The 25,409-nt window shown below is 51.6% G+C and overlaps 1 protein-coding gene and 1 pseudogene across 1 annotated transcript in view; both read left to right on the top strand.

Moving 5' to 3' along the window:
• PRMT8 (protein arginine methyltransferase 8) overlaps positions 1 to 25,409 on the top strand; it is an 85,612-nt gene that overhangs the window by 46,203 nt on the left and 14,000 nt on the right. The window contains exons 4-7 of the mRNA XM_061204500.1: positions 2,005 to 2,068; positions 15,359 to 15,501; positions 16,072 to 16,159; positions 23,112 to 23,227. Of these exons, the coding sequence (XP_061060483.1) occupies positions 2,005 to 2,068; positions 15,359 to 15,501; positions 16,072 to 16,159; positions 23,112 to 23,227 (411 nt within the window). The remainder of the gene's footprint in view (positions 1 to 2,004; positions 2,069 to 15,358; positions 15,502 to 16,071; positions 16,160 to 23,111; positions 23,228 to 25,409) is intronic.
• Positions 13,258 to 13,886, top strand: LOC133101311 (forkhead box protein R1-like; annotated as a pseudogene).

Below are 25,409 nucleotides of genomic sequence, written 5' to 3'. Positions count from 1 at the left end.
GGCATTGCTCCTCGCCTTGTCCTGGAATAGCTGACATTTGTGGAGGACTTTTGACTTTTCTGAAACCATTTTGGTGTCATCATTACCTTAGAGTCCTTAGCCCTACTGTGGGCTGTGGTGGCAGGGCAGGGTGGCTACACCTGTGAGCTCTGGTTGGGATCTCCACTCTTCCACTCCCGAGAAGTGTGATCTGGACAATTCACTTCTCCTCTGTACCTCGGTTTCCCCATCTATAAAATGGGCATAATTACAGTACCTTGCCCACGGGGTGACTATGAGGAGTGAGTGATTTTAATGCGTAAGTCAAGTCCTTAGAATGGCGCCTGGCGTTAAGTCAAATGCTCAGTATTTATTAGTATAGTTGGGGCCCTAGGTGATAACAAGACGGTCTTCTTTCTCTGTTCTTTAAAGGCAAGTTGGTAGATTTAATTCTGCTGTTCTGGCTACTGCCGCCTCTCCAGCTAGAGGTGGTGGTGGTGGACCTTCTGGGAAGGCTCCCACAATGCAGCTGCACAGAGCCTGAGGACGGGGAGCTGGGAGGGTCCGGAGCTGGGAAGAAACTGAAAAAGAAGAGCTCTGAGCTTCCGACTGACATTTGAAAAATGCAGTGGGTCTAGGGCTGGAAAATGGGAATTCGTCTTGATCAAAATTCAAGGCACGCTGCAGTCAAACACAGAGCACGTGCACAGGACAGCCCAACGCAGAGGCTGGCGGGCAGCTTTCAGTGGGGCTTCATTAGCTCGGTCATCCTGCAGCCTGTCCTGAGACCCCCTGGCTCCCGGTTGACTAGAGCCCTCCAAGTCCCCGTGTCCCCCATCAGTGCCTGTCCCTAAGCCCCTGGCAGGAACGGCATCCCCCTCCATGCCTGACCCGGAAGGTACCGGGGCCTTGGCTGGAGCGGGTCTCTGGGACACCTGAGCTGTCTCAAGACACCTCTGTTGTAGCCTTGACTGGGAAAGCTAGGATGTACTCACCTGAGGTGCGTGTTGAGGGTACGGGGCCAGCCCGGACGCCCAAGGTCAAGTCCTGCACTCTTCACGGTACTGCCCTTCCCCACCGGCCAGCCTTCCTTCCTTCACAGGGCCTCCCCTCCAGGATGGGGGCTTCTGGCTAAGGGACCGACTCCCCTTCCAAGGCGCTCACAGAGCCTCAGGGCAGGACGTACACCCCCTGTAACGCCCCACCCTCCCTCCCAGGGTGTCTCTGAGGCCCCAGCTCAGCTCCGGGATCGGACGGGAGCCCAGGGCTGAGCCGGGCAAGGCAGGGCTGCCCGTCCTTCTCTTCCAGGTGCGGGGCTCCAGCCGTAGGTCTTGGCAGCTGTCCCTCTGTTTCCAGCAACCTGGCCTCCCCGCCTGGCCCAGGCCTCCTACCCGCAGGCTGGAGCTTGGTCTGCTGTTCCCACAGGGTCCTGCTCTCAGCGGATGGTCAGAGAATTTCTCAAATACCTTGGCCCTTTGCTTAGGAGATTTGGGGAGCCCGGAAAGACTTCTAGATTCAAAAGAACCAATTCTTTCAAAGGTGGAGACTGCGGAAGGAATGAGAGTTAACAGGCATCTGCCCATGGGGTGGGGAAGGATCTTAAGATGCCCTGAGGCCCTGACTTGCCATTTTCAGATGGTCCTTCTTGTGGACCGTGCCGTTTAACCAGGGAGGGCTGGGGGTGGGAGGATGACCTCAGGGAGGCTCACAGCCACTCTGGGGGTCTCTGCCTCCCACCTCCTCTCCCGGGAGGGCAGTGACTGTGCCAGGAGAGTGAGGCCTGCCAGCCCCTCCCAGATCTCCCAGCTCAGAGACTGGACCCTCCATGGTGGGGCAAAGGCAGACCAGTGGAAGAGCCACTGGCCCATGTGTCGGGAGGGCTGCGGGTTAGGTTTTCATCTGCCACGAAGTAGACGTGCAGCTGTGGGCAGGTCACTGCACCCCTCCAGACCTCTGCCCCTCCATCTGTTAAACTGGCCCTGGACATATGGTGATTCTTGCTCCTTTGCTCTGTGTCCTTTCTAGATTGAATGCTCCAGTATTTCCGACTACTCAGAGACGATCATTAAGGCCAACCACTTGGACAACAGTAAGACTCGCCTCTGCGTGCTTTCCCGTGGATGGCAGGGGGGAGGGGGCTTGTACTTTCTTGTCTGGGTGGCAGAGACTGACATAAGAGTGCTTGGCCTTGGAAACGTGGAGGCCAGCTGAGGCCCTGTTAGCAGGACTGTGCCCACGGGGCTCTGAGGGTCCCAATCCCTGCCAGGTCAGCCAAGGGCACGTCTGTCCCAGCTCAGCCTCCAGTGAGCCCAGCCTGAGGCTAAATCCTTCATTTCCAAGCCCTCTGCCTGGCCCCAGCCGTAGATATCTATTGAGTTTTGCAAAATGGCAGCCATTCCTCTACCTCTTCCCTCTCCACGAACCCTAGCCCTACCTCTCTTGACACCCACCTAGTAGCATCCCCCCAGACCCCAGGCTCTTCCTTTGGAGAAATGCAGTCCTCTCACGCCACAGGCCCTGCTGCTGATGGGGCTGTCTTAGCAAGTAGGTTGCCCTTGGGAGCGGGACCTTCTTGCAGCTGGAGTCTGAGTATAAAGATATGTGTGTTCCCTTCCTTTCCTCTCCTCACTCCTTTCCCACGTGTTCGTGACATCCCTGGCCCCTCCCTCTGGGACCCGTCTTGAACACACGCACCCCCGCGAGGGTCCCCGATCAGAAGAATTTCTGTATCTCCCGTCAGTCAGCGGGATGAGATTTAGTCCCCAGGCCCTGTGCTGAGTGGGGCCAGATCACACAGTGTTTATAAACTAGGAGAATAAGGTTGGACTTTTTTCCTAAGGATGATGAAGACTTTTTGAAGGATTTTAAGCAAGGGAGGAGCATTCTCTATGGTGAATGGGTTGGGATAGGCTGTAGGCATCAGAGTGCAGGTAGAGACTATTTCATAGCCCCGGGGGGAGGTTAGGCCTGTGGTGTGGCCAGGGTGGCAGCCGTGGAGGTGGGAAGAAGTGACCTCTTGGGCGATGCTGGGAAATAGAGGCCAGAGGACCCGCTGACGGACTGCCTGGGGCAAGAGAAACAAGACAGGAGCAGGGCTGGCTTTTTGCCTTGAGTGAGAGTGGATGGTGGAATGTTGAGTGACAGGAGGAGGAAGAAATCAAGGGTTCTCCTTGGCATGGGTTAGGTTTGCGATCCCTGGGGAGATGCAGGTGGATGTGTAGAGTGAATCTGGAGTTCCAGGGAGGGTCAGGCTCTGTGGTTGGGGGTCTTCAGCGTATAGATGTTATTTAAAGCCCCAGAACAAGTTCCCTCAAGGATAATGTAGAGCTACAGGAGAGAAATGGGCCAAAGATGGAACTCCAGCGCATTTCAACATTTGAAGGTCAAGCAGAGGAGAAGAGGCCAGCAAGAGGCAGAGAAGATACAGTCAGCGAGGTCAATGGACCTTCGGGAAAGAGGAGTAAAGGAGGAGGATGCCAAGGGATCAAGTAAGATAAGAACAGAGACGTGACCGTTGAATGATTGTGACCATGGAGGATACTGGGGTTCTTAACAGGCGCAGACTGGATGGAGGGTGGGGATGGAGGGTGGGGATGGGAGTCCAGGTAAAGTTGGTTAAGGAGAGACTGTGAAGGAAGGGCTATAAATAACTCCTTTTGCTGTGATGGGGAAACAGAAAAACGGAACTGTAGCGACAGGGAGAGGTGAGGCCAAGGAAGGGAGTTGGTTTTTAAGGATAGGAGATATGAAAACATGTGTACGATCCCACTGTCCTGTAGATAGACAAAAAAAATTGCAGATTTGGGAAAAAGTAAATTCAGAAGCAAGGACTTTGAGAAGGTAAGAGGGGGTGGGATCCAGAGCACAGTGGAGGAGTGGGTCTTCTTCTTGGAGAAGGACAACTTCGCCACGGTAACAGAGGGGACGTGGGGAGTGTGGGTCCGGTGGAGGTGGGCTGCTGGAGGGAAGCCCCGATTTGTTGCTTCCATTTTCTCAAGGAAGAAAGAGGCCGTCATTGGCGCGGGAGATGGGGAGGGGAGGGTGTGAGGGTTTTGGAGGGAGATGAGAAGTGACGGGATGGCCTTGCAGAGGGAGGGTGGGAGGGCTGGTGCTGGGGTGGGTCAGCACCTGCTATAGATGGGTGGACATAGACCTGCAGGGGCCCTGTCCTCCCTGGTGTGTGGTTATTCCTGACCACGTTCAGCAGCTCCGGTCAGAGCGGAGGGGAAGGCCAGCTGGATCTGGGCGCCGCTGGGGCCACAGTGGAGGGAGGGAGGAGCCAGTGGTTGATCTCAGTAATGGACCATGGAGTCTAAGGTGGGGGAGGAGGGAATGAGGGAGTGAGGGGCGGTGGTGGGCAAGTGATAGCAGGGAAGGGGCAGCGTGGAGGGGGCCGTGGGCAGAGTCCAGGCGTCCTTCCAGCCTGGGTAGGGGAAACGTGGCTCACATCTCCCCGCCCTGACCTCCGGCTTGGCGTCCAATCTCCCTTGGTTTGGGGGAGCAAGATGTCTCTGCACACTCGCTGGGAAAGTCCTTGACCCGGGCAGAAGGGACAGAGAGGGTACCTCTCGACTTGCCTACAAAAGATGGAGAAAGAAAACCGGCCAATTCTTTCTCTACAAGGGAGACGGAGCCTGGCGTCCTCGTGTTTTCATCTGACCTCCCTCCTCCAACTCTGAGAAATATGGCAGGTGCTTCTGCCCACTTCAGAGATGTGGAGACTGAGGTTAGGAGACGTGGGGCAGAGCCTCTGCTCTTGGCTGCCGTTCCTGTGCTCTTTCCCAAAGTGTGTTTAGTTTGACAAGGAAGCTCCGGGAGTGCCTGCCAATCCTGAAAGTGTAAGTTCAAACCTCTTAGGAGGGGAGGGTGTGTGCAAATACCTGTGGGATCAGATTCCTCTCAGAATTACTGAGTCTCAACCCTGGGGGCCCTCAGGAGCCTCCAGAGAATATTTGGATCCTCTCCTGCCTCTGCCCTGGTTTCACTGCACAGTGATTCCTGCCCCCGGGGGTCTGTCCAGCCCCCTTACCCTGTATCTGTCTCTCTCGCTTCCAGCTCTTGGGGTCTGGTGGGCCAGCCTCCCTGGCTCACCTCGGTCCTCTGCAAAGGGTGATGGCCCTGCAGCCACAGCCGAGTGGGGACGGGAGCCCAAACGGGAGGAATCTCTGACCTCCAGGAGGGGAGGGGGCAGCACCCTCAGAGGCCCCTCTGGCTCACAGCTCGAGGTCCCTCCTCCCCTCCCCTGCCTCCAACTCTTGTAATTTTTTTATTCCCCTTCCTTTTTCTCTTTCCTCCTTTTCCTCTTCTTTCTTCTAACCTTCGGAATATCCCAATTTACAGAAAAGGGGCAAATACAGCTGTTTTTTCCTCTGAGTCTGGGAGCAGGCTGTTGACACGATGCCCTGTCATCCCTAAACATGTTAGTGCGTGTTTCCTACAAACAAGGGCACTTCCTACGTAGCCACACGCAACCATCCAAATCGAGAGGCCAACTTCCACCGCCGTCGTGGTCTCGTGCTCAGGCTCCAGCTGAGGTGGGCTTTCGATGCAATAGCATCCTTCTCGGCAAGAGGACTTGGTTCTGACCCGCCCACTGCACTTTGTTGTCCTGTCCTGGTTTCCTTCAAGCCGGAACCGTCAGACTCCCCTTAACCTTCGTGGCCTTGATGCTTGACAACCACAGGCCAGTGTTCTGTGGGATGCCACTCAGTCTGGGGACGTGGGACACCTCCTCACGGCTGGATTCAGGTCACCCATCCTGGAGGGATGCCTCGGACGTGATGCTGCATCCTCATGGCATCCTGGGTGGTGTCCTCGCAGTGTAGATGTGTCCTGTTGCGACGGCGTTTGCCTTGATCCCTGGCCTGGGTTATGTCCGCCAGCCTTCTCCCCCTTCATTAGTGATTAGTAAGGTTTCCTGGGAGAGGTACTTTGAATCGTGGAAATATTTCCTTCCTCCCCGTTAATTTCCTCTCTTATTAGATCGGTTATAACTGTTAGTGTCAGTACTTAACTCTGATACTCAAATTCTCCCTGACTTGGTTCCTGGGAGCATCTTCGAGCTGCCTCTATGTCCTGCCCATGTACCCCCTTCACTTTGCGTGAGCTTTCTTATCTTCTGGCACAAATGTTCCAGGCTCATCTCGTACTTTCCACGTCTCTGTTCTAGAATCAGCCATTTCTCTGCGGAGTCTTGAATCCTTTTAGTGGACAATGGCTTTTAGAAATGAGGACATGGGGCTAGGTGTGCCCATTGATTTTAGGGTGTCGAGGCTCCCAGACTGTCTCCGTGGGAAAAATTTGTGTGTGTGCTCACATATGCTCACGTCTGTGGTGTCAGGTATGTGGACACGCGTTGACGTAATGCATGTTTCCGCATCTATGCACATTGTCCAGGACGCCTTCATGTGATACCCCTGCTTCTAATTCAGCACCTCGGGGTTTCCTCTCATCTTTCCCCCTTTTCCGTGTGATTCTGTCCTCTGACAGTGAAACCCTGGCTCTCATCCTTCTTAATATGTTCGCGTACTGGGTCAGTCCCCATATGTAAACAGTCGCCCACTGTCACCACCTCCTGCCCATGCACCTGCCACCCTGTGCCAGGCTCCGACCCCCATGCTGGGAAGCCCCCCGCATGACCACCTCGTCTCTGGGCTCAGGCTCCGGTGGGTGGAGCCAGGCTGCCTCTGCACACAGGCCCCGCAACCAGGTCCCTCCAAGGGACCTCAGATACCCCCTGGCCTGTCGTGTGCTAGTGGCATCTGGTTTGCTCAGCCCGCCTCATGACTCCCGGAGGGAATCGTTCCCTGCTCTGTATTTTGATGGCTCACGCTTGATTCTGTGCTAAGGAGGTGACGGCCCAGGAGGGACAAAGTGTTGGCCCAGGTGAATAGCCACCCCCGTGCCCCGTGCCTGTCCTACTCCTCACACGGTCCTGGGGGCCTTTACAAGGCAAAGCCGCCTCTATTTCTTCTTCCCCGGGGGGAGCAACAGGTGGGTAGAGCTGGCGAGGCCCCCGGGGCCCTGTCCTCGGCCCTAGCTTGCTCTGCCTTGGCACGTGTACTAGAAAGAGGACAGCTTGGCTTCCATGGAAATGCTTTTGAAACGCTGCAACAGCCAATTGTGTGGGTCTCGGGAGCGTAGGTGTAGAGACATAAATAACAACCCAGGACATAAAATACCTGCTACCCAGAATCAATCAATCTCCCTCCCTCTCCACCTCCGTACGGCTCCCGGGATGGGTTTGTTCCCAGGCAGACGCACACCTCCACGCAGCCACCTGCAGACGTGCAGCCTTCACGTGGCTCCTGCCGCCGAGAGGCCCGCACATGTGCTCAGACTATCCTCTTGCACTTCAGCACCAACAGCTCCCATTTCCTCTCTTTCCCTGCCCAGGAGACCAGTGGGATGCCGGGATGCTTAGGAATGCGGGTTCATTTGTGAAAGGTGACAGAGGAGCTCAGGGATTGAGACAATTTTTTAGTTCTAGAGAAAACATTATAATCCATTTACTCTTCAGAAAACTAAAGGGAATAATTGATGCCTCCTTTCTCTTCTTCTGCCCTGGAGCATCAGTGCCATAGATGGAGAGGCCTGAGAAGAACACGATGCACAGAGAGGCAGTAGGAGGGGCTTCGCCAGGTGGCTCCCCGTGGAGGAGACACCTCCATGCACAGCTTGCAGGGCTCCTGGGGGATTAGATATAATGCATGTGAGGCGCCTCGTACCACAGGCATTAACTGTAGGTCCTTCTTACATAAAGGAAGGACCTTTACGTAGGAAAGACCTACAGTTCTGCACTTTGCTCATTCCTGGCCACTCGCCCCAAGCCTCTTATAGACGATGCTTGAATTCTCCGTTCCTGTGACATCCCTCCATGCTTGCAGCCATCCAGTCCTGGGATGATTCCCCTGATGGGGACCCCACTACCAGCTGCCTGGGGCTGTGACCGTTCGAAGCACTTCCTTCCACTGAGGTGGAGGCTGCCTTCCTGCAGCCTGACCGATGCTCTGTGTCATCGCTTGGGGACCACAGAGAATGAGGGGGTGCCCCTTCACCTGGCAGCCCTTCTCCCACAGATCCAGGCGACACACCCCCAGTTCCCTCACACTTTGCTTTGGTTTCAGCCCCCTTCTCCTCTGGCCATGCTTCAGTGTCCCTCTCACCCCGCCCAAGGACCCAGCCAGGCGGCTGGAGGGGCCCAGATGCCGCCCTGCTAACATCTCCGGCTTGCTTAGCAGCTGTGGGGAACACCGTGCCACACTGGCGCTGAGCTGGCATCAGCCACGATCTGCAATCTACCCTCACGTGGCTGCCGAGCAGCAGCTCCTAACCTGTGTCCGGGCTGTGGACGCTTTGCATCCAAACTGAGAATCACACTTTACATTCACATCAAACCTCACGTTGTTAGATTTGGTCCTTCCTTACAAACTACTTGGACCCCCCAGAGCCTTACTCTTTGGGGGTCACTGTTCTCTGCGTGGTGTCGTCTACACACTGATAGGAGCCCTGGGGTAGTGGGGCAGCTCCCATGGGCTGGTCCGGTTCAGCTCTGAATCAGCACCCTTGAATACAGTCGGGGAGCAGCTGTGAATCCACACAATCATTGGTCAGCTTCCCTGCCCCGAGGCCGTGGAGGGGATGCCTTGTCAGACCCCTGTGGAAGGCTGGCGCGGTGGTTAAGAGCTCTGGCTGGTTCACACTCAGCTCCGGCAGATCAGCTTGTGATCTTGGATACCTGACCTGTGCCTCCGTTTCCGGCTCTGTGAAATGGGAATAATAGCGGTACGGACCACAGAGGGTCATTGTGAGCCGTACATAGTTACCGTATGTAAAATCACGGCGCGCTGGGGCCCGTAGTTAAACTTTCAGTGAATTTGCGGAACGGATGCGGGCATTTTTGTGGCTTGAAATTGGCCACAGTGGGAGTATTTACACGGAGAAATCAGCAGATGCTACAAATCAGGGCTTCTTTGCTGGAGAGCCCAATGGTTAAGTGTCTCTCAGCACAGCCCTTCGTAAAACACAACAGTATACGATGTGCAGTTAGCAGCTAATAAATGTTAGCTATTGTTATGATTATTTCATTCATTAACTTGACTAATAGCCCTGTCCAAAGAAGGCATGAGATTAATCAGATATAATTGTTTTTAATGAACCTGTGCTAGTGGCTCCTGGCAATGGCTGCTTTCCTAACTGATCAGAAGCAGCCCGTGAACAATCTCAGGACTGGGTTTTGTGCACCACCCGGGGGAGGGGGGGGAGTCGTCAGCCACCCTCCGGGGGGAGGGGACAGACACAAAAGCAAGTGGACACACAACATCACAATAGAATTACAAACAGTGATGGCGCTTTGGAGGGACAGCACGAAGTAGTGGAGAAAACTGGGGGTCTGCTTTGGATGGGGTGCTCGCCCAGGCATGCCGGACCCGACTCACACCGCCCGGCGAGAGGTTCTCTCCCAGCCCTGCTGCCGGTGACGTCACGGGTGAGCTGGAATTGGGTGCGGTGGGAGCGTTTACACTGCTGACTGCGGTGGGTAACCGGGTCGTGATTCTATCCGCTCGCAGATGCGGGACAGGGGTCTCAGGGAGCTTGGTGACGTGTACCAGGCTGCACGACAGGCCTAGGTTTTGGCTCCCCTTTTGACGTCCCAAACTCTGCTCCTCTAATCAGACAAATGGAACAATAAAACCAACCACACACGTTCCCGTGAAGATGATCGAGGTAACATGTGAAATCACTCTGCCAGCTGCTAGTCAAACGCTACTGGTGTTTTACTCTCAGAATTAGGACTAGTTTGAAGATCTTTTGTCTCTGAAGCCAGTACCCTCTTTTGAAAATTGCTTATTCATCCATCCGTCCACTCGGTGAGGATTTCAGTGAGGAGTCAAGGGCTCTGCTCTGTCCTGGAACTAGGAAGCTGAAGTAGACAACGGAGAGGAGGGGATCAGAGGCTGGAGGTGGGTCAGGCCCTCAGGAGGGGTGTGCAGCCGGCTCTGTGTCGCCCAAATAGGCGTGTGGGTCACGTGGCTTTGGTGCCACGGGGGCGGGGGTGGTGGCATCGGGGCGGCGCCACGGCCCGGTAACTCGCTCCCTGCCCTCACGCTCACGACCCTCATGCCCACTCTTCTGTGGCACAGGGTCTGCTCTGCGAGCCAGGGAGGGGCCTGAAACGGGGACACCATGAACTTCGGGCTCTGTGGGGTCAGCTGACTCTGATGGACACAGTAGGGGCCCAAAGGAGATGGGTCTGGGCTGATTTTTTTTTTTTAACTTATTTATTTATTTATTTATTCTTGGCTGTGTTGGGTCTTCGTTTCTGTGGGAGGGCTTTCTCCAGTTGCGGCAAGCTGGGGCCACTCTTCATCACGGTGCGCGGGCCTCTCACTATCGCGGCCTCTCTTGTTGTGGAGCACAGGCTCCAGACGCGCAGGCTCAGTCGTTGTGGCTCACGGGCCCAGTTGCTCCGCGGCATGTGGGATCTTCCTAGAGCAGGGCTTGAACCCGCGTCCCCTGCATTGGCAGGCAGATTCCCAACCACTGCGCCACCAGGGAAGCCCTGATTTTTTTTTTTTAAAGTCAAACGAGTGACCAGGAATCAGAGTGACTACGTTTCTGTAATAATCACTCAAGACAAAAAGAAAAAAGATTCCACTGAAAACAACCCCCCAAAATATCTGGGTGTCTAATTTGAGAACTTGAAGTTACAGGGGAAAATCTCCCAGGTTAGAGTTCATGGGTCCCCGTCGTACACGTACGTATGACACATCCTTCTAAAACTTACCAGCCAGCGTCCTGTCACAGCTGGTTGAACAAAATTTCATCATCCTTATGGAATAGAAACACAGCTCCAGAGGGTGACCTCAGTGCCATCCCGAGAACTGACACAGTCTTAATGACGTGGGATCCAGATTGGGAGTGCGGTTCTGTACCGGTTCTGCAGCCGGTAGCTAATCAGAGCCTACATTTCAGTGGCTAAGATCCCCCTTGAAAAGGTTTGCCATGGAGACGAGATGCCCGGGGCTGCATGTGCCCACACAGGCCTCAGAGACAACCCAATGCCCTCACTTGGTTGCCATCAACCCCACCACAAGAGGCAGCATTCTGCAGATTGGAAACTTACATTGGGGAGTTTCAGTGGTTGCTAGTGGCGACTATGGAAAACAGGAAGAATATCCCTGATGATTCAGGGGGGCGATTGTATTTGGGTCCATAGAGACAATGTAGCCTCTTTTTCAAAAATCAGGATTGAGGAACTGCTGCAATTTAGAGTCAGACTGGACATGAAGGCACTGCTTCTTCATTGATGTCAGCCGTCTCCACTGGTAAACTTCGCAGAATGCCTTACACATGCTCAATACGTATTTGAAGACTCAAAGCATGTTGGAGCTGCAAAGTATCTTAGGGATTTCTAGGTTCAATCTCTCTCCCTTTTTACCCCGATAAAGAAATTGAGGAAAAGAGGGGAGGAACTATTTGATGGAGGTTACTTGTCAGATGGAACGAGAATATAAGTCATCTGCCTTCAGGACCCAAGCGTAAGGTTGTGAAGGTTGGGCACTGCACAAAAGCACCTGGACAAGGGGATGAAAGGGGTCTGGAATCCAGGCCACAGCTGGACTGAATTTTTCCTTTCACAAAGGGCCCATCTACTCAACAAGCCGAGTTGGTGGGGACGTCATGCCTGCTCCCAGAAATATTTGGATGCAGAAGGGTGATAAGTGGACAGAGGTCCAGGCTGTTCAGCATTGTAGGGGGTTAATTGATCCCTTCTGCCTTTGGTAGGCAGAAACTGTGACTTTTGCTGTTCTGTGATCCACTGCACCTATGATCTATCTTCTATCTATTTATCTATCTATCAATCATCTATATCTATCTATCTATCTATCATCTATACTATCTATCTATCATCTACATCTATCTATCTATCATCTATATCTATCTTCTATTTATCTGTAATCTATACTATCTATCTGTCATCTACGTATATCTATCTATCATCTATATCTATCTATCATCTATACTATCTATCTATCATCTACATCTATCTATCATCTATATCTATCTACTATCTATCTATCATCTATACTATCTATCTATCATCTATATCTATCTATTTATCTATCATCTATATCTATCATCTATATCTATCTATCTACTATCTATCTATCATCTATACTATCATCTATATCTATCTATCTATCATCTATATCTATCATCTACATCTATCATCTATATCTATCTATCTACTATCTATCTATCTATCATCTATACTATCTATCATCTATATCTATCTATCTATCTATCTATCATCTATAACTGTCTATCATCTATACTATCATCTACGTCTGTCTATCTATCATCTATATCTATCTTCTATCTATCTATCTATCATCTATACTATCTATCATCTACATCTATCTATCATCTACATCTATCTGTCTATCATCTATATCTATCTATCATCTATACTATCTATGATCTACATCTATCTATCATCTATATCTATCTATCTATCTACCTACCTACCATCTACCTGTCACCTGTTGTATCCATATTGATCAGGGTAAGCAGCTAATGGGTAGCAGGGCTAGTGCAGAGAGCAGGAAGAGCATGCACCCTTGCTGGGGGGCACCCGAGGAATATTCTGTACATTCCTGTCTGTTGGGCTGGGTTAGAAGTTCTTGTCAACCTCTGCTTCCCACGGTCTATGGAGTCCTGTCTATGGAATCACGGGCGAGCCTTGTCCTAGGCACCCAGAGTGGAGGCCATGGGGCACCAGAGGCAGGAGAAAACATCTTCCTGGGCCTCAGGGAGGTCGTGATTAATGCAGGAGGAGGGACTGACCCATAGCCCCGCAGTCACGTGCAGACATTACGGAAGAGCCTTCAAGAGATGTGCAAAGAGAAAGAAAACACTTTCAAATGTTTACAAAAATAAGACAAATGAGGCTTTGCATGCAAATGATTAGGCAGGTGGATCCAGCATATATCTGCCAGTTCTTTTTCGGAATAAGAACCAAGTTAGGTACTCTATTTGCATTTTCAAAAATCCCGTGCTTTGTCCCCTTGTGGATGATCCTTCTGCATCCTGGGTCCTGCTCTAGCTTGAGTTCCTGCCCTTGGGTCTCAAGCCCCCGAGGAGCAGAGCTTTGACAGCCCCCTGCCCTGCCGAGCCTTTTGGTGAAGACTAGCCCTTCCTACTCTTCCTTCCCAGGGGCAGGGCTTGTGCGCAGGAAGCAGGAGGACCACGCAAGCCGGGGGGTGATCAGGGCCAATGTGCCCTCAGCCACCCCCAAAAGACGAAGACTCTGCCAAATGCCCAGAGGCCACAGTGGTGGAGTCGCCATCACTTTCTGGAGACCAGTATCCCCCTCGGAAGCGGTTTGCCTCTTCCCCCAGCAACTGGGAGCTCACAGAGGAGGAGGAGGCTGAGGAACAGGATGACAACTCCGCGGTGGCTCTCCCATCCCCTCACAAAAGGACCCCCCTCCAGAGTCGGAGGCTTCGGCAAGCCAACAGCCAGGAGGGGAGGCTCTGGTCCCGGCCCCCTCTCAATTACTTCCACCTAATTGCACTGGCATTAAGAAACGGTTCCCCCTGTGGCCTCAACGTGCAACAGATCTACAGTTTCACTCGACAACATTTCCCCTTTTTCCGGACGGCTCCTGAAGGTTGGAAGAATACCGTGCGTCATGATCTCTGTTTCCGAGACAGCTTTGAGAAAGTGCCGGTCGGCACGCAGGGTGGGACCAGCACACGGCCCGATCCTGCCTCTGGAAGTTGACCGAGGGGGCGCACCGCCGCTTTGCAGAGGAGGCCCGCGCCTTGGCCTCCACTCGGCTGGAAAGTATCCAACAGTGCATGAGCCAGCCAGATGTGATGCCCTCCCTCTTCGACCTTTAGTTCCACAAACCAACCGTCAGCCCATGCCTTATTAAAGTTATCTGCAGCAAAAAAAAAAAAAAAAAAGAACCCCACTTTGTGCCCAAAGTGTCTGACTCCTACTCCTTCCAGAGGGGCCTTATCTGATTAAGCTTTGATTAAACACCACGCCCTGGAGAGCAAATCATCATTAGACACTGCTGATGGGCACCCCAGCACCATCCACTGTGAGGGCGGGGAGTAAAGCCGGTGACCTGAGTGCCCTTTGCCGTCTAGGAGTCTGTCATCCACATTAATTTTCAGGAAACTCAGATTCAGGACAGAGGTGGTGTTTTCCTTTGTTTTTTACTCCTGAGTACAGGCCATTGTTTAGTTTTCCCAGAAAAGCTCAGGCATTGGGTGGTTTTTTCAGAGGATGGTGCAGACAGAGTTTCCTTCCAGAGGAAAGGTTCTGATGGGACCAGCCAACCAATACATCACCCTGTGTCAATTGCACAGCCCGTGGCATCTAAGATAGCTTTTGCTCTGAATGCAAAACGAGATTCCAAAATTCTGTGTATGTCTACGTCAAATGATCAAAAACTCAGCTGAGAAGTTTCTCCTGCCACAGAGGGATGGGTCTTGGAAGGGACTCAGGAGCAGAGGCCGTTTAGAGAAGGGCCTTTGTCCTGATCTTACCCCCTTTACCTCTCCATCGGCCGGTCACCAAGGAGACGGTGCCAGATAATGCTTGCCTTCTCTAGAGCCCCAACTGCGAGCCTGCACTTCACCTGTGACATTTCGTTACATCAGTACAACCTCCCACTATGTATATATCACTTCCCCTGGTTGTTCTCTGGGGAACTGGAGTTCGGTTGGGTCAAGTAACTTGCGGAAAGTCATACAGCTAATAATGAGAAGATCCAGCACTTAAACCCAGGTTTCCTGAGTGCGAAGCCCATGCTCTTGTCAAAACACCAAATTTCCTTCCTCTCCAGCTCTAGATGGGCACCCCCTGGGGCTGAGCCCGGGCTGTGAACAGATACAAGGGTAGGAGAGGCAGCCTCTCTTCCTGCTGTGGGTTTGAATCATCACGGTAGCCTGACATGGGGTGGGGTCTCCGATGAGTGTGAGAGTCGCTGCTTATCGGACCCGGGCTCTGTTTGCACGGTCATCATTTAACCCCTCTAAGCCTCAGTTTCCTTAAAGAGGAGAATAAGAATAGAGTGTTTACTTCAAAGACTCGTTGGATGATGACAGGACAGGTGCCTGTTTTGGGCTTAGCACAGTGCCAGGCGCATAGCAACTGCTCAATACGTTTTAGGGGGAACATGCAAAGAGTTTTCAATCCTCTTAGGGTAAACTAGCTTGGTGAAGGGGGAGATATGCCACCTCCTAGAGGGAGAGTCAGAACAGCGCTGACACCTGTAGATCGATCGGGTCCTGATGTGGGGTGTTCATGGCTCCCGGTCAGGGTGCCCAAAAAGTGTGGCCGTGGGGTTCTTATTTTCCAGTCATCACCATATTCAAGGGGAAGGTGGAGGAGGTGGAGCTGCCCGTGGAGAAGGTGGACATCATCATCAGCGAGTGGATGGGCTACTGTCTGTTCTATGAATCGATGCTCAACACTGTCATCTTTGCCAGGGACAAGTGGCTGGTGAGCCTGCCGCATGCTGTCCCTTCACTGCTCTGCTGGCCGCCTTGCTGCTCTGCCCTACCGCCTGCAGCCTAGGAAGAATACAGCCACCGCTTCCAGGCCCCTCTCTTTAAACTAGATTTGCTTCTGGGGCCAGAATGAGCTTTCTTAGGTCTAACCTTGGCCTCTTGTGGTATAATTGACACCCATTCTTTGCTGTCCAAAGTCTGTGCTGGTCAACAAGTGCTAGGGACTTGCATGGCTGCCAGAGAGCCCAGTGTGCTTTTGACCTTGGCTTCTCCAGGCTCAAAAGTTAAAACATCTTCCACCATCCCTCACTGGACATACCTTTGCCCCTCCTCATATGGTCCCATTGACCCCACCTCGGCCCCTTGCGTTTTCCCATGTACCAAAGTCAAAAGTGAGCTTCCCTGCCCAACCCTAGTCCCGGCCAAGGTGACAGACAGTCTGCTGAGTGAGAAATCCTGGCAAGGGGGTGCCTGTCTGGTGACTCTATGTGCAGTTCAAAAATGTGATGTCTTTGTCAGGTGAATAGATTACGAGACCCATTTCTCCACAATTCATCAACAGAAACCTGGAGGGCTTATGTTTCCAGACCGGGCAGCATTGTACGTGGTAGCAATTGAGGACAGACAATACAAGGACTTCAAAATCCACTGTAAGTCACCTTCTGGTTGGCTGTTGGGCTTTTTTATTTATTTATTTTTGCGCGTTTGGGGTGGAAAGCGCTTCAGAGGGCCGAGGATGTGCGGCTGCTCTCGCGGACACACCTGCTGTGTCTCTGGAGTTTACCTGTGACGCTTTCTGGATTCTTCTCTCTGGATATTTTCCCTTGGTCCCAAGAGTGGGGTTCTACAGAGAGGAAATAAGCAGCGCGGCTGGTGGGAGATAAAGCGGGGAGAGAATGAACACAGTGCGAATGGAAAATGAACCAAGCAGCAGAAGCCGAGTTTTTGCAGAGGTTTCCGGGGGTCTGGAAGCTGTTAAGGGTCATTTATCCCCAGCGTCCACGCAGGGGCAGGGACCGCGGGGTCTCCAGCCAGGCCAGTCGTTTTTGAACCCTGCTTTTGTACCCTTCAAACTTTTCAGCATAATATTGATTCTGCTTCACATTAAGTAAAATATGGGGAGAGACGGGGGCTGGGCATGTAGGTGTCGGGGGCAGGCAGGGGACTTATCCGCACCTGTGTTCATTATGCCTCATCAGCTGAAAACGTGTTCTCTTAGAAAAAAGCCCCCCAGACGCTCCAACGTTTTATCTGGTCCCCAAAGGGTTGTTGTGTTCTATTTCATTTAAAGGGTAACCATCCTCCGTGACCCAAACCTGGTTCTCCGCGAGATTAAACGGATTATGTTTTCATAAGGTTTAGAGACAGCCGTGTGTCCTCAGCCAGAACTAAAACGACCAAGGGGCAAAGACCCCCCCACACACAAGCAGGCACGCGTGCGATGCAACCAAAGCACGAGCAGAAATTCCAAACGGTCTAATGGGCTCTGCAGATCTGGGTTCCGGGCCCTGCAGTGCTAAACCCCCTTGGCAAGACTACCTACAGTGGAGGGGTTCCCAGACGGAACAGATGGGCCTCCTGCCCCCAGAGGCTAGGCCTCCAGAGTTCAACAAAGTCTTGTGCCATCTAATCATTGTTCGTGCTGCTGGTGATACCACAGCTGGGCTGTGCCACAGAATGAGTGCATCTGCGTGTGTGTTCACACCCTTCTGGAAATATAAACTCAGAGCATGAAATTCAGAGACGGGTTCAGGAGAAGACAGAAATGGGACGATCGTCTGAGGCTCTGTGCCCTATGCCTACAGCCCTTCTGGCATCATTTCCAACATTCGATAAACAATGAGAGGTAGGGGGGCTGAGGTTAGATGATCCTGCTGTGAAGTTGGCCAGCCCTGGCTTCACATCCTATGGGTGACCGTGAGCAAATTACCTAACATCTCCGAGCCTCGGTCGAGATGAAATCCCCAGTCCTGTAGACTTGCCATGAGGATTAAGTGAGGTGATATATATTAAGGGACGTGAGAGTTCTTGGTGCTGCATGCGCCAGCCTGGTCTCCGAGTGTATCACTAAACCCCTTCCTGCTCATGGCTCTGGCCCCCGAGCCTGACTGCCAAGCTTGTTGGCCTCCAGTGGCTCAGAATCTAGGACAGATGTGCCCTCCTGATAAGTTTCAGAAAGAGCTCAACAGTGAATGTTGATCAAATGCATATATAAATAGGACATAATTTGCCCTGGAGCTGCGTGGTAATGCTGTTTTTGGAGTTCTTGCCGTAACTGTATAAATCGTGTTTGGGGGAGAACATTCAGGCCCATTCTTTGTTCTCACGTGCACTAAATACTGATTGAGCTCCGACCCTCGACACAGCTCTTTAAGGAACTTCCTCATGGTTTAAAAGCAAACATACCTCACCCTCCTCCTTGCCTGGATCGTGGACCTTGGGCTCACGCATCTTGCAATGAGGACTGGACCAGTCCTGACAGGCGCTGGGGCACTGGCCGCTACTCAGGTACCAGCCCAGGACTGGAGACCGTGGGGTGGAGTCTTGTCCTGCCCATTGCAATGTTCATACCTTCTGAAAAAGAAAAGAAAATTAAAAGTCAGCCCCAATTTTTCGTATGGAATCTCTGTAGTCTGTCAACACCACTCCCCCCAAAACCAAAAATCACACACACCTTTAAATTTTATTTAACATATTCTCAAGTTTTCTATTTAAACGTTTCCTTTTTTAATGCCCTGTTTCTGTTCTTAGTGAAGGAAGCAAGCCCATTTAGAAATCTGTTTTAAATAAACAGGGATTTTGATTGCTCTGAGCTCTTAATCAAGAGTGAAAGCATAAAGGTTAATGATTGCCAAGGGAACAATTGTAAGCAAATTCCAGTTGGCTCAAGAACCAGCTAAAAAAGAAAAATCTTAAAGTGGGGCAGGAGAGGGAGACACGCCCAGTCCCTTGCAGAAAGGAAATTAAGAAAACAGTTTCTCCCCTTCCCTCCCCCCTTCTCCTCCCCCCTTCTCCTCCCCTCCCCTCCTTTCTTAACCACGTGCAATGCGGGAACACAAGCATGAGTGAAATACAGAACCTGCCCTCAATTTGCTCACCGACTACTAGAGAACACACAGAAAGAGAGACATGATTGTCATGTACGAGGCTTACAGCGCATATTTTGTTGAGTGAATGAATGAGAAAATGAATGAAGGAATAGAAGTAAACCAGCAGACGGATGTGCAAGGTGGACATTTTAACCCTGAGAGAGGAGCAATCATTAAAAATTATTTTTACTCTGGGGATTTCTAGAATCTCAAAATTGGAAGGAAATTTGGTAGATATTCTATTTGATTTTTTTGCCCAGTACATGAATCTAGAACCTGCTGAGGGTCAGAGGATTGGCACCAGCTTCCCCACCGACGAGAAGATGACAAGGAACCCCTCGTGTAGATTCGGTGGTGCCTGTAGCTGAAGGGTTGAAGGGCAGAACCTCTTGGAGGGCTCAGATGCTCTCCATGGGTTTCCCTTCCACCACCACCCCGACATCCAGAGTTCTATTTCTAGCCTATTTTACACAAGGAGCTGACTTTGATCTAAGAGCCTAAAGTGTATTAAACTATTATACCCACCTTCCTTTCTGTCTAGAGGAGAAGCTGTAAGTGGCACCTGGTGGCACTTGCTCTGATTTTCTCTGAGGCGGTCCCATTTGCCCTAGCAGGGAAGCTCAAATTACTTGGGCCAGGGAAGGGAGGGATTATGTAGCTACAGGTCTCTCCAATGAAGACTGAAATTTGTTTTCTGGTCTTTCATATTCCTGTCTTTGTTTTCAGGTTTATTATTTCCTCTGATATATCCATTCTGCTCATAAGCCCATTGGAAGAATTCTTCATCTCTGATACTGTGATTTTCACTTCCAGCATTTCCATTGGCTCTTTTTTATAGCTCCCATCTCACGGATGAAATTCTTCATCTGTTCATGCGTGTTTTTTCCATTAGATTCTTTTTTAAAAAAAAAAAATAGGCAGTCTCTCTCTACAGGTTACATTCTTTTTTTAAAAAAAAATTATTATTTATTTATTTATTTTTTGGCTGTGTTGGGTCTTCGTTGCTGTGCGCGGGCTTTCTCTAGTTGCAGTGAGCGAGGGCTACTCTTCGTTGCGGTGCGTGGGCTTCTAATTGAGGTGGCTTCTCTTGTTGTGGAGCACGGGCTCTAGGTGCGCGGGCTTCAGTAGTTGCAGCACTCGGACTCAGTAGTTGCAGTGCATGGGCTCAGTAGTTGTGGCGCGTGGGCTCAGTAGCTGTGGCTCGCAGGCTCTAGAGCACAGGCTCAGTAGTTGTGGTGCATGGGCTTAGTCGCTCCGTGGCATGTGGGATCTTCCTGGACCTGGGATCAAACCCGTGTCCCCTGCATTGGCAGGCTGATTCTTAACCACTGTGCCACCAGGGAAGTCCCTCCATTAGATTCTTTAAAATATTTATTACAGGTACTTGAACGTCTCTGTTAGATAATCCCAACACCTGATCGCTGAGTCTGTTTCTATTGACTATTTATTCTTTTGGTGATGGGTCATATTTTTCTTTCTTTTCCATGTGTCTTGTAATTTTTATTAATGCTGGCCCTTGTGAGTAATGCTGGACAGTAGAGACAGATGCATAATTTATGCCCAGAGAAGAGCATGCCTTTTCCTCTGCCAGGCCATTAAAGTGGGACTTTTAGTCCATCTGGTCTGTAGTTATGGTAGGTCTGGGCTTTGTTGCTGCTTTAGTTACATTCATTGCACCATAGCATGGTCCTTTTCAAGAGTTTGTTTTAATACATAAACTAAATTTCACAGGTCCTTCTGATGTTATTTTTTTTAATCCCCAGAAAATTAATTGCAATATTTCCTGGTGGCTGATGACCCTCACCCCCCATTCACTCATTCAATAGACAAGACAGAATTACAACAAAAGATTAATGTGCTTGATGTCTATCCTCTCCCATCCCTGCGTTGTGTATGGTAAAGAAGCTAGTGGGAAATGAATGGTCAGCAGAAAGTAGAGAAAAAAATCTAATGTCCTGGATGATCGGTCATTGAATAACTGGAAGTGGGGCAGTCTGACTGGGGAGATAAGACACGAATTAACCCCTAGGAAGATAACTAAAACACGAGGCATTGTGAAGCAGGGCAGGCTTAAAAGTTTGGGAATACATTCCAATTTAAAAAGCGTTATCCGTGGACCTCTACTGTGCCAGATGCTCTGCTGTAGGTGCTGAGGATACAGGAGGAGAGGTCCCATGGTTGAGAGTCATTGGAGAAGGTGTCACAATGGCCATTTGAGACTTTAAGTCCATTTGAAAATTGGACTGGAAGGGACTTCGAAAATCATTTAGCCCAAGGATTTCTAACTGGTTGGAATTGACTGTGTAGACGTGAAAATTCCAGCTCACTGGGGCGCAAATCTGGAGATTCTGATTCAGTAGGTCTGGTTGTGGTCCAGGAATCTGTATTTTAAAGAGTGTCCCAGATGATTCTGGAACACAGAACCACTGAACCAAACTCCTCACTTTACAAAACAAGCCAGAGATAAGGGGACTGATCTGCCACGGTCACACAGCTTGGATGGTGGCAAAGCCAGAGCGCAAACCACATAACGACAGCAACAATTGTGTATCAAGGGCTTTCTATGGGCCAGGCACTGTCTTATGTACTTTACATAAATTATCACATTTATTCCTCTTAACAACTCTATAGAGTAACTATCATGATCGTCATCTCCATTTTAAAGAAGAAACCAACTCTTTGGGAGGTTAAATTCTTGCCTAGAGTTGCACAGCAAATAAACAGCAGAGCCCAGATTTGAAGCCCAAAGCCCAGGACTTGAACCATTACCCACATAGACTCTTAGATATCTGCCTAACTTTTTCACTGAACCTTAACTTAAAGCAGGGCCGGGAGAGGGAAAGAGCAGGTACGTGGCTGCAGGTCTCTTGAGAAGGGGTTTTAAACAAAGGCGGCGTGTTTTGGTGTGCATGTTCTATCTGGGTGAGCATGGACAGCTATTTCCAGATTCTAGAAGGAGGTCTTCTCCGAAGCATGTGCTGTTGACACACTTCCCCAAACATAGGTAGGTTCAGTTGGGACTTTGGCACCAGCCTCGTGTATATAATGGGATCTGACTGGCATCTTATCCTCAAGCCAGAATTTCACAAGTGCTCACCCTCTGGGAGATGGTTATTTTCTCGGCCTCCTCTCCCCGAGGAAGGTCTTTGTGTGCCCTTGAAAAGAATCTGAGTAAAAGGAGCACAGCTTTCCCTGACCATTCACACCTCCTTCCTCCCACCCCCCTCTCCTAAACACACGCAGGCTCATGAGGTCCCTAAGGTACCATTTGTTTGGTGAACATTTAAAAAAAATTTAATCCTGTAAGATTTTAGAGAAAAGCGTCTCTACTGCAGTGTATTTCTAAACCCCTCTGAATAAACAGTCAAGTGAGATTTCAGCTGGCCAGTAACTAAAGACTCCACTCAGGCATGCTCTGTGCTGTGGGGAGAGCAAATGGCTGTCCTGGTTGCTCTCACGACTGAGTCAGTGCAGCTGAAGGATTAGGACCCAAGCCGGGTTTGAGCCCCAGCTCCACGGTTTCCCTGCTGTGGGATATTGGGCCAGATACTGCCTGTGAGCCGGATGCCAGCTTCTGCAAGCCCCTGTTTTCTCATCTGTCGTATGGAGGTATCCTCACGGGGCTGCTGGGGAGATTCAGTGAAGGGTCTGGCCAGGGCTAGGTGATCAATCAATGATTACCATCATTTAAGGGTGATCTTGGACCACCAGAACTGCATTCATTTACTCTCCAACCCTGCATCCTGAATACGTCCCCTGCTTAAAGCATCTTATGAACAGCCCCAAGGGGCCAAGGAGCACTGTGGGGGTGCTTTGTGCCCCAACGGGGGGATATGTCTTATGAGATGGATCCTTAGTGAGAACATCATGGCGTGTGAGAAAGTCAAGGCCTCTCCTGGACCACCCCTGCCCCTGCCCCTGCGCCTTATTTTTTCAGTTGAGAAAATGGAGGTTCAGAGAGGTTAGGAAATTTGCACAAGGGCCTGGCCAGTCAGTGGTGGTGCTGGCATTCAAACTGCAGCCTGTTTCACTGAAAGCCCATGTTTCTTTCTGCCGCTTGAGAGGTTCAGCTGGCGGGGATGGGAGGAGGGAAAGAGATGGGCCTTGTAGGTGTGGAGAACGACTGGAACAAAGGCTCTGGGGTAGAAAAGTGGACGGCAGAGGAGAGAGTTCGTAGGAGACTCTGAGGCTCAGAGAGGGGGCAGGAGAGCAGGTACAGAAGAATCAGGAATTTGGGTTCTAGTCCTGACCCTGTGGGAGTCCGGCTGTGTGACCTTGGAGAAGTTTCTCAGCCTCTCTGAGCTTGACTTTTCCTAACCCTAAAGCGGGACCTGTACAAACGAGATGGTGTGAATGAGCGTCTGGCACATTGCAAAGCTCTCCACCAGGCAAGCAACTCTCCTGTCCTCAGGCAGGGGAACACAAGCTGCCCCCCACCCTCTAGGACTCAGGAGGGTCGGGAGACTTCTGGGGGTCCTGCTGCCTGCCCTCACTCCTCGCTCTGTTCCCACAGGGTGGGAGAATGTCTATGGCTTTGACATGACCTGCATCCGGGACGTTGCCATGAAGGAGCCCCTGGTGGACATCGTGGACCCAAAGCAAGTGGTGACCAATGCCTGTTTAATAAAGGTCTGCAGACGCGTCTTGCTCGGGCCTGGGTGTGCGGGGACCTTGCTGTGCCACCTGGACCCGTGGGCCTAGAGTAAAGGCCACGCCAGCTCCTGCAGGGCCCCAAGCTGTGAGGCAAGGTCACCTTGGCCAGAGCCTCTGGCAGCCCATGGTGACCCGTCAAAGCCGGCACTGTCACTGAGCAGAGCTGTGGAGAGAGAGCCACTGGACTCCACGTGGCACAGTTAGGGGGTAGTCGGTGCATGTCCCTTGGTGCTGTGAGGGGGGGAGGGGTGTCGGGTGGGCTTGGAGGAGCCTCAGAGGGAGAACATCCTGGAGGCTCAGGTCGGGGGAAGCCGCTCCATTCCGAGGGGGCTGGCCTCTTAGGCACGAAGTCCCACACCTCAGTCCGCTGTGTAAGCAGCCTCACGCCCGCCCCTCTAAGCACACATTTGACCCGGCCGCGCAAGGCTCCCCTCCTCCTGAGTGCCCTTGTTGGTACGGGCCCTCACGTCTTGTCCTCCAAGGCTTTCTTCAGTGCAGACGGAGAACAGCTTGCCAGCATCCTCGGCAGACCAGTCCTTACCCAGTGCATTCTTATCGCTAAATATCCAAACGTGCCAAATTTGCTAGGGTACAGATCAAAGCCCCCCCGAGACCTCCCCTCCCTTCCAGCCCCACACTCCTCCTAGAGGCAACTGCTGTCCACAGGATGAACTGATCTTTCCAACCCTTTTTCTAAGTATCTGTATTTACATATGCTAATTTATCTTCATTTACATATGCTAATCTATCCTGTCCAACGATGGAACACTCTTGATATTTCACTGCTTTTTTTAAAGTCTAGAAAGACATCAGTCTCATAGGCTTCAAGTTAATGTTTTAATCGAAGAATCTGGGTTCACTGTGTCAGTTGTCGTCAGCCCTCCCAGCCCTCATCTTGCTGAAGCACACCTGCCTGCCCTGGTCCTGTGCACATCACTGCTTTTTCGGGAACGCTGGGGGGAAGCGACGGGGAAGAGCCCAGGGGTGAGGGGAGGTTTCTGCAGGACTGATGCAAACGGCTGCTTTGTCCAGGTGAGAACGGTCCCTCGTCCCTGGTCACAGTCTTCCTGAGAAGAAACGCAAGCCTTGTCACCATGGCATTTAAAAGGGACCTCAGAGGCCAAATAAAACTAGACGTACCTCGTACAGGTCCCATCGGATAGACACCGCCTCCCTTTTGGAACATCCTGCCTGAGGATTCTGGCTCCAAGTCTAAACTTGGCCGCGCACCGAAGGGTTTTGCTGCTTCTTAACTCGGCCCTTTCTGAGTCCAGGCAGGGTTGATGAGGAGCAAATGTCCTTTTATTTCTGCCCACCAGCCCCTCTGTCCCCGAAGCCTCTCTCTCTGGCATCCCAAACAAGATCCAGCAAACTACACCCCAAATAACTCACCTATAGTGCAAAACATTGCTGCCAATATTGTCGTATGAGTAGAAATCACCTGGTGCAACTGACTTTGCCAAAATGACGCATGGCAGCTGTATGGAACCGATAGGCGTCTGCCCATGGTGGTGTGGGGATAAGATTCCTTCAATGTGCTTGAGCCCTGGGTCGCTCTCTGCCCCTGCCCTGCAGGTGTGGCCACGGCACTTGTGCACATCCAAGGCTGGTCCCAGACTGGCCTGCTCTGTCCCCCCCTCCTTCCTCTCCCCCCTCCAGCCAGGAACAGGCAAGGGTCTTTCCTTGGTTACACCTGAGTGCAGCCTGGGACTGTGGGTATGGGGGGGCTGGAGCTCTGGGCCCTCCGTGCCCGTCACCTTTCTTCCTGAGCTCTGAGAAGGGCAAGGACGGCTGTGTTTGCTTCTGCCACCAGGAGAGCCGTCCGTCAGCTCTCGCTAATGTGCTCAGCACCATCTTCCCGGGGAAAACACTTGTCCTTCTTCACACACTTAATTGCTATTTTCATCGCTATTAACGTTGCGGCTTGTGACACTTTATTATAATTAAGACTCTGTTTTGACCAGACTTCTGCTCTGAGACATCCATTTGTAACATGATGTAGTGATGGGGACAGCATCGGCCGGGGCTCCTCTGAGTCACCGATGCCTGCGGAGCCCTGTGCCTGGTGCGGCGGCCTGAGGCCGAGCCAGGGGTCTCGCTGGGGTCTCAGAGATGCTGCGGCAGCTGCTGAAAGAGAAAGCCTTCTGGCAAAGGGATC

The sequence above is a fragment of the Eubalaena glacialis genome, chromosome 11 (genome assembly GCF_028564815.1).
Source record: "Eubalaena glacialis isolate mEubGla1 chromosome 11, mEubGla1.1.hap2.+ XY, whole genome shotgun sequence".
In the NCBI taxonomy this organism is placed as follows: domain Eukaryota; kingdom Metazoa; phylum Chordata; class Mammalia; order Artiodactyla; family Balaenidae; genus Eubalaena; species Eubalaena glacialis.
Note: the sequence above shows the minus strand (reverse complement) of the source record. Positions and strands in the feature narration are given on the sequence as shown.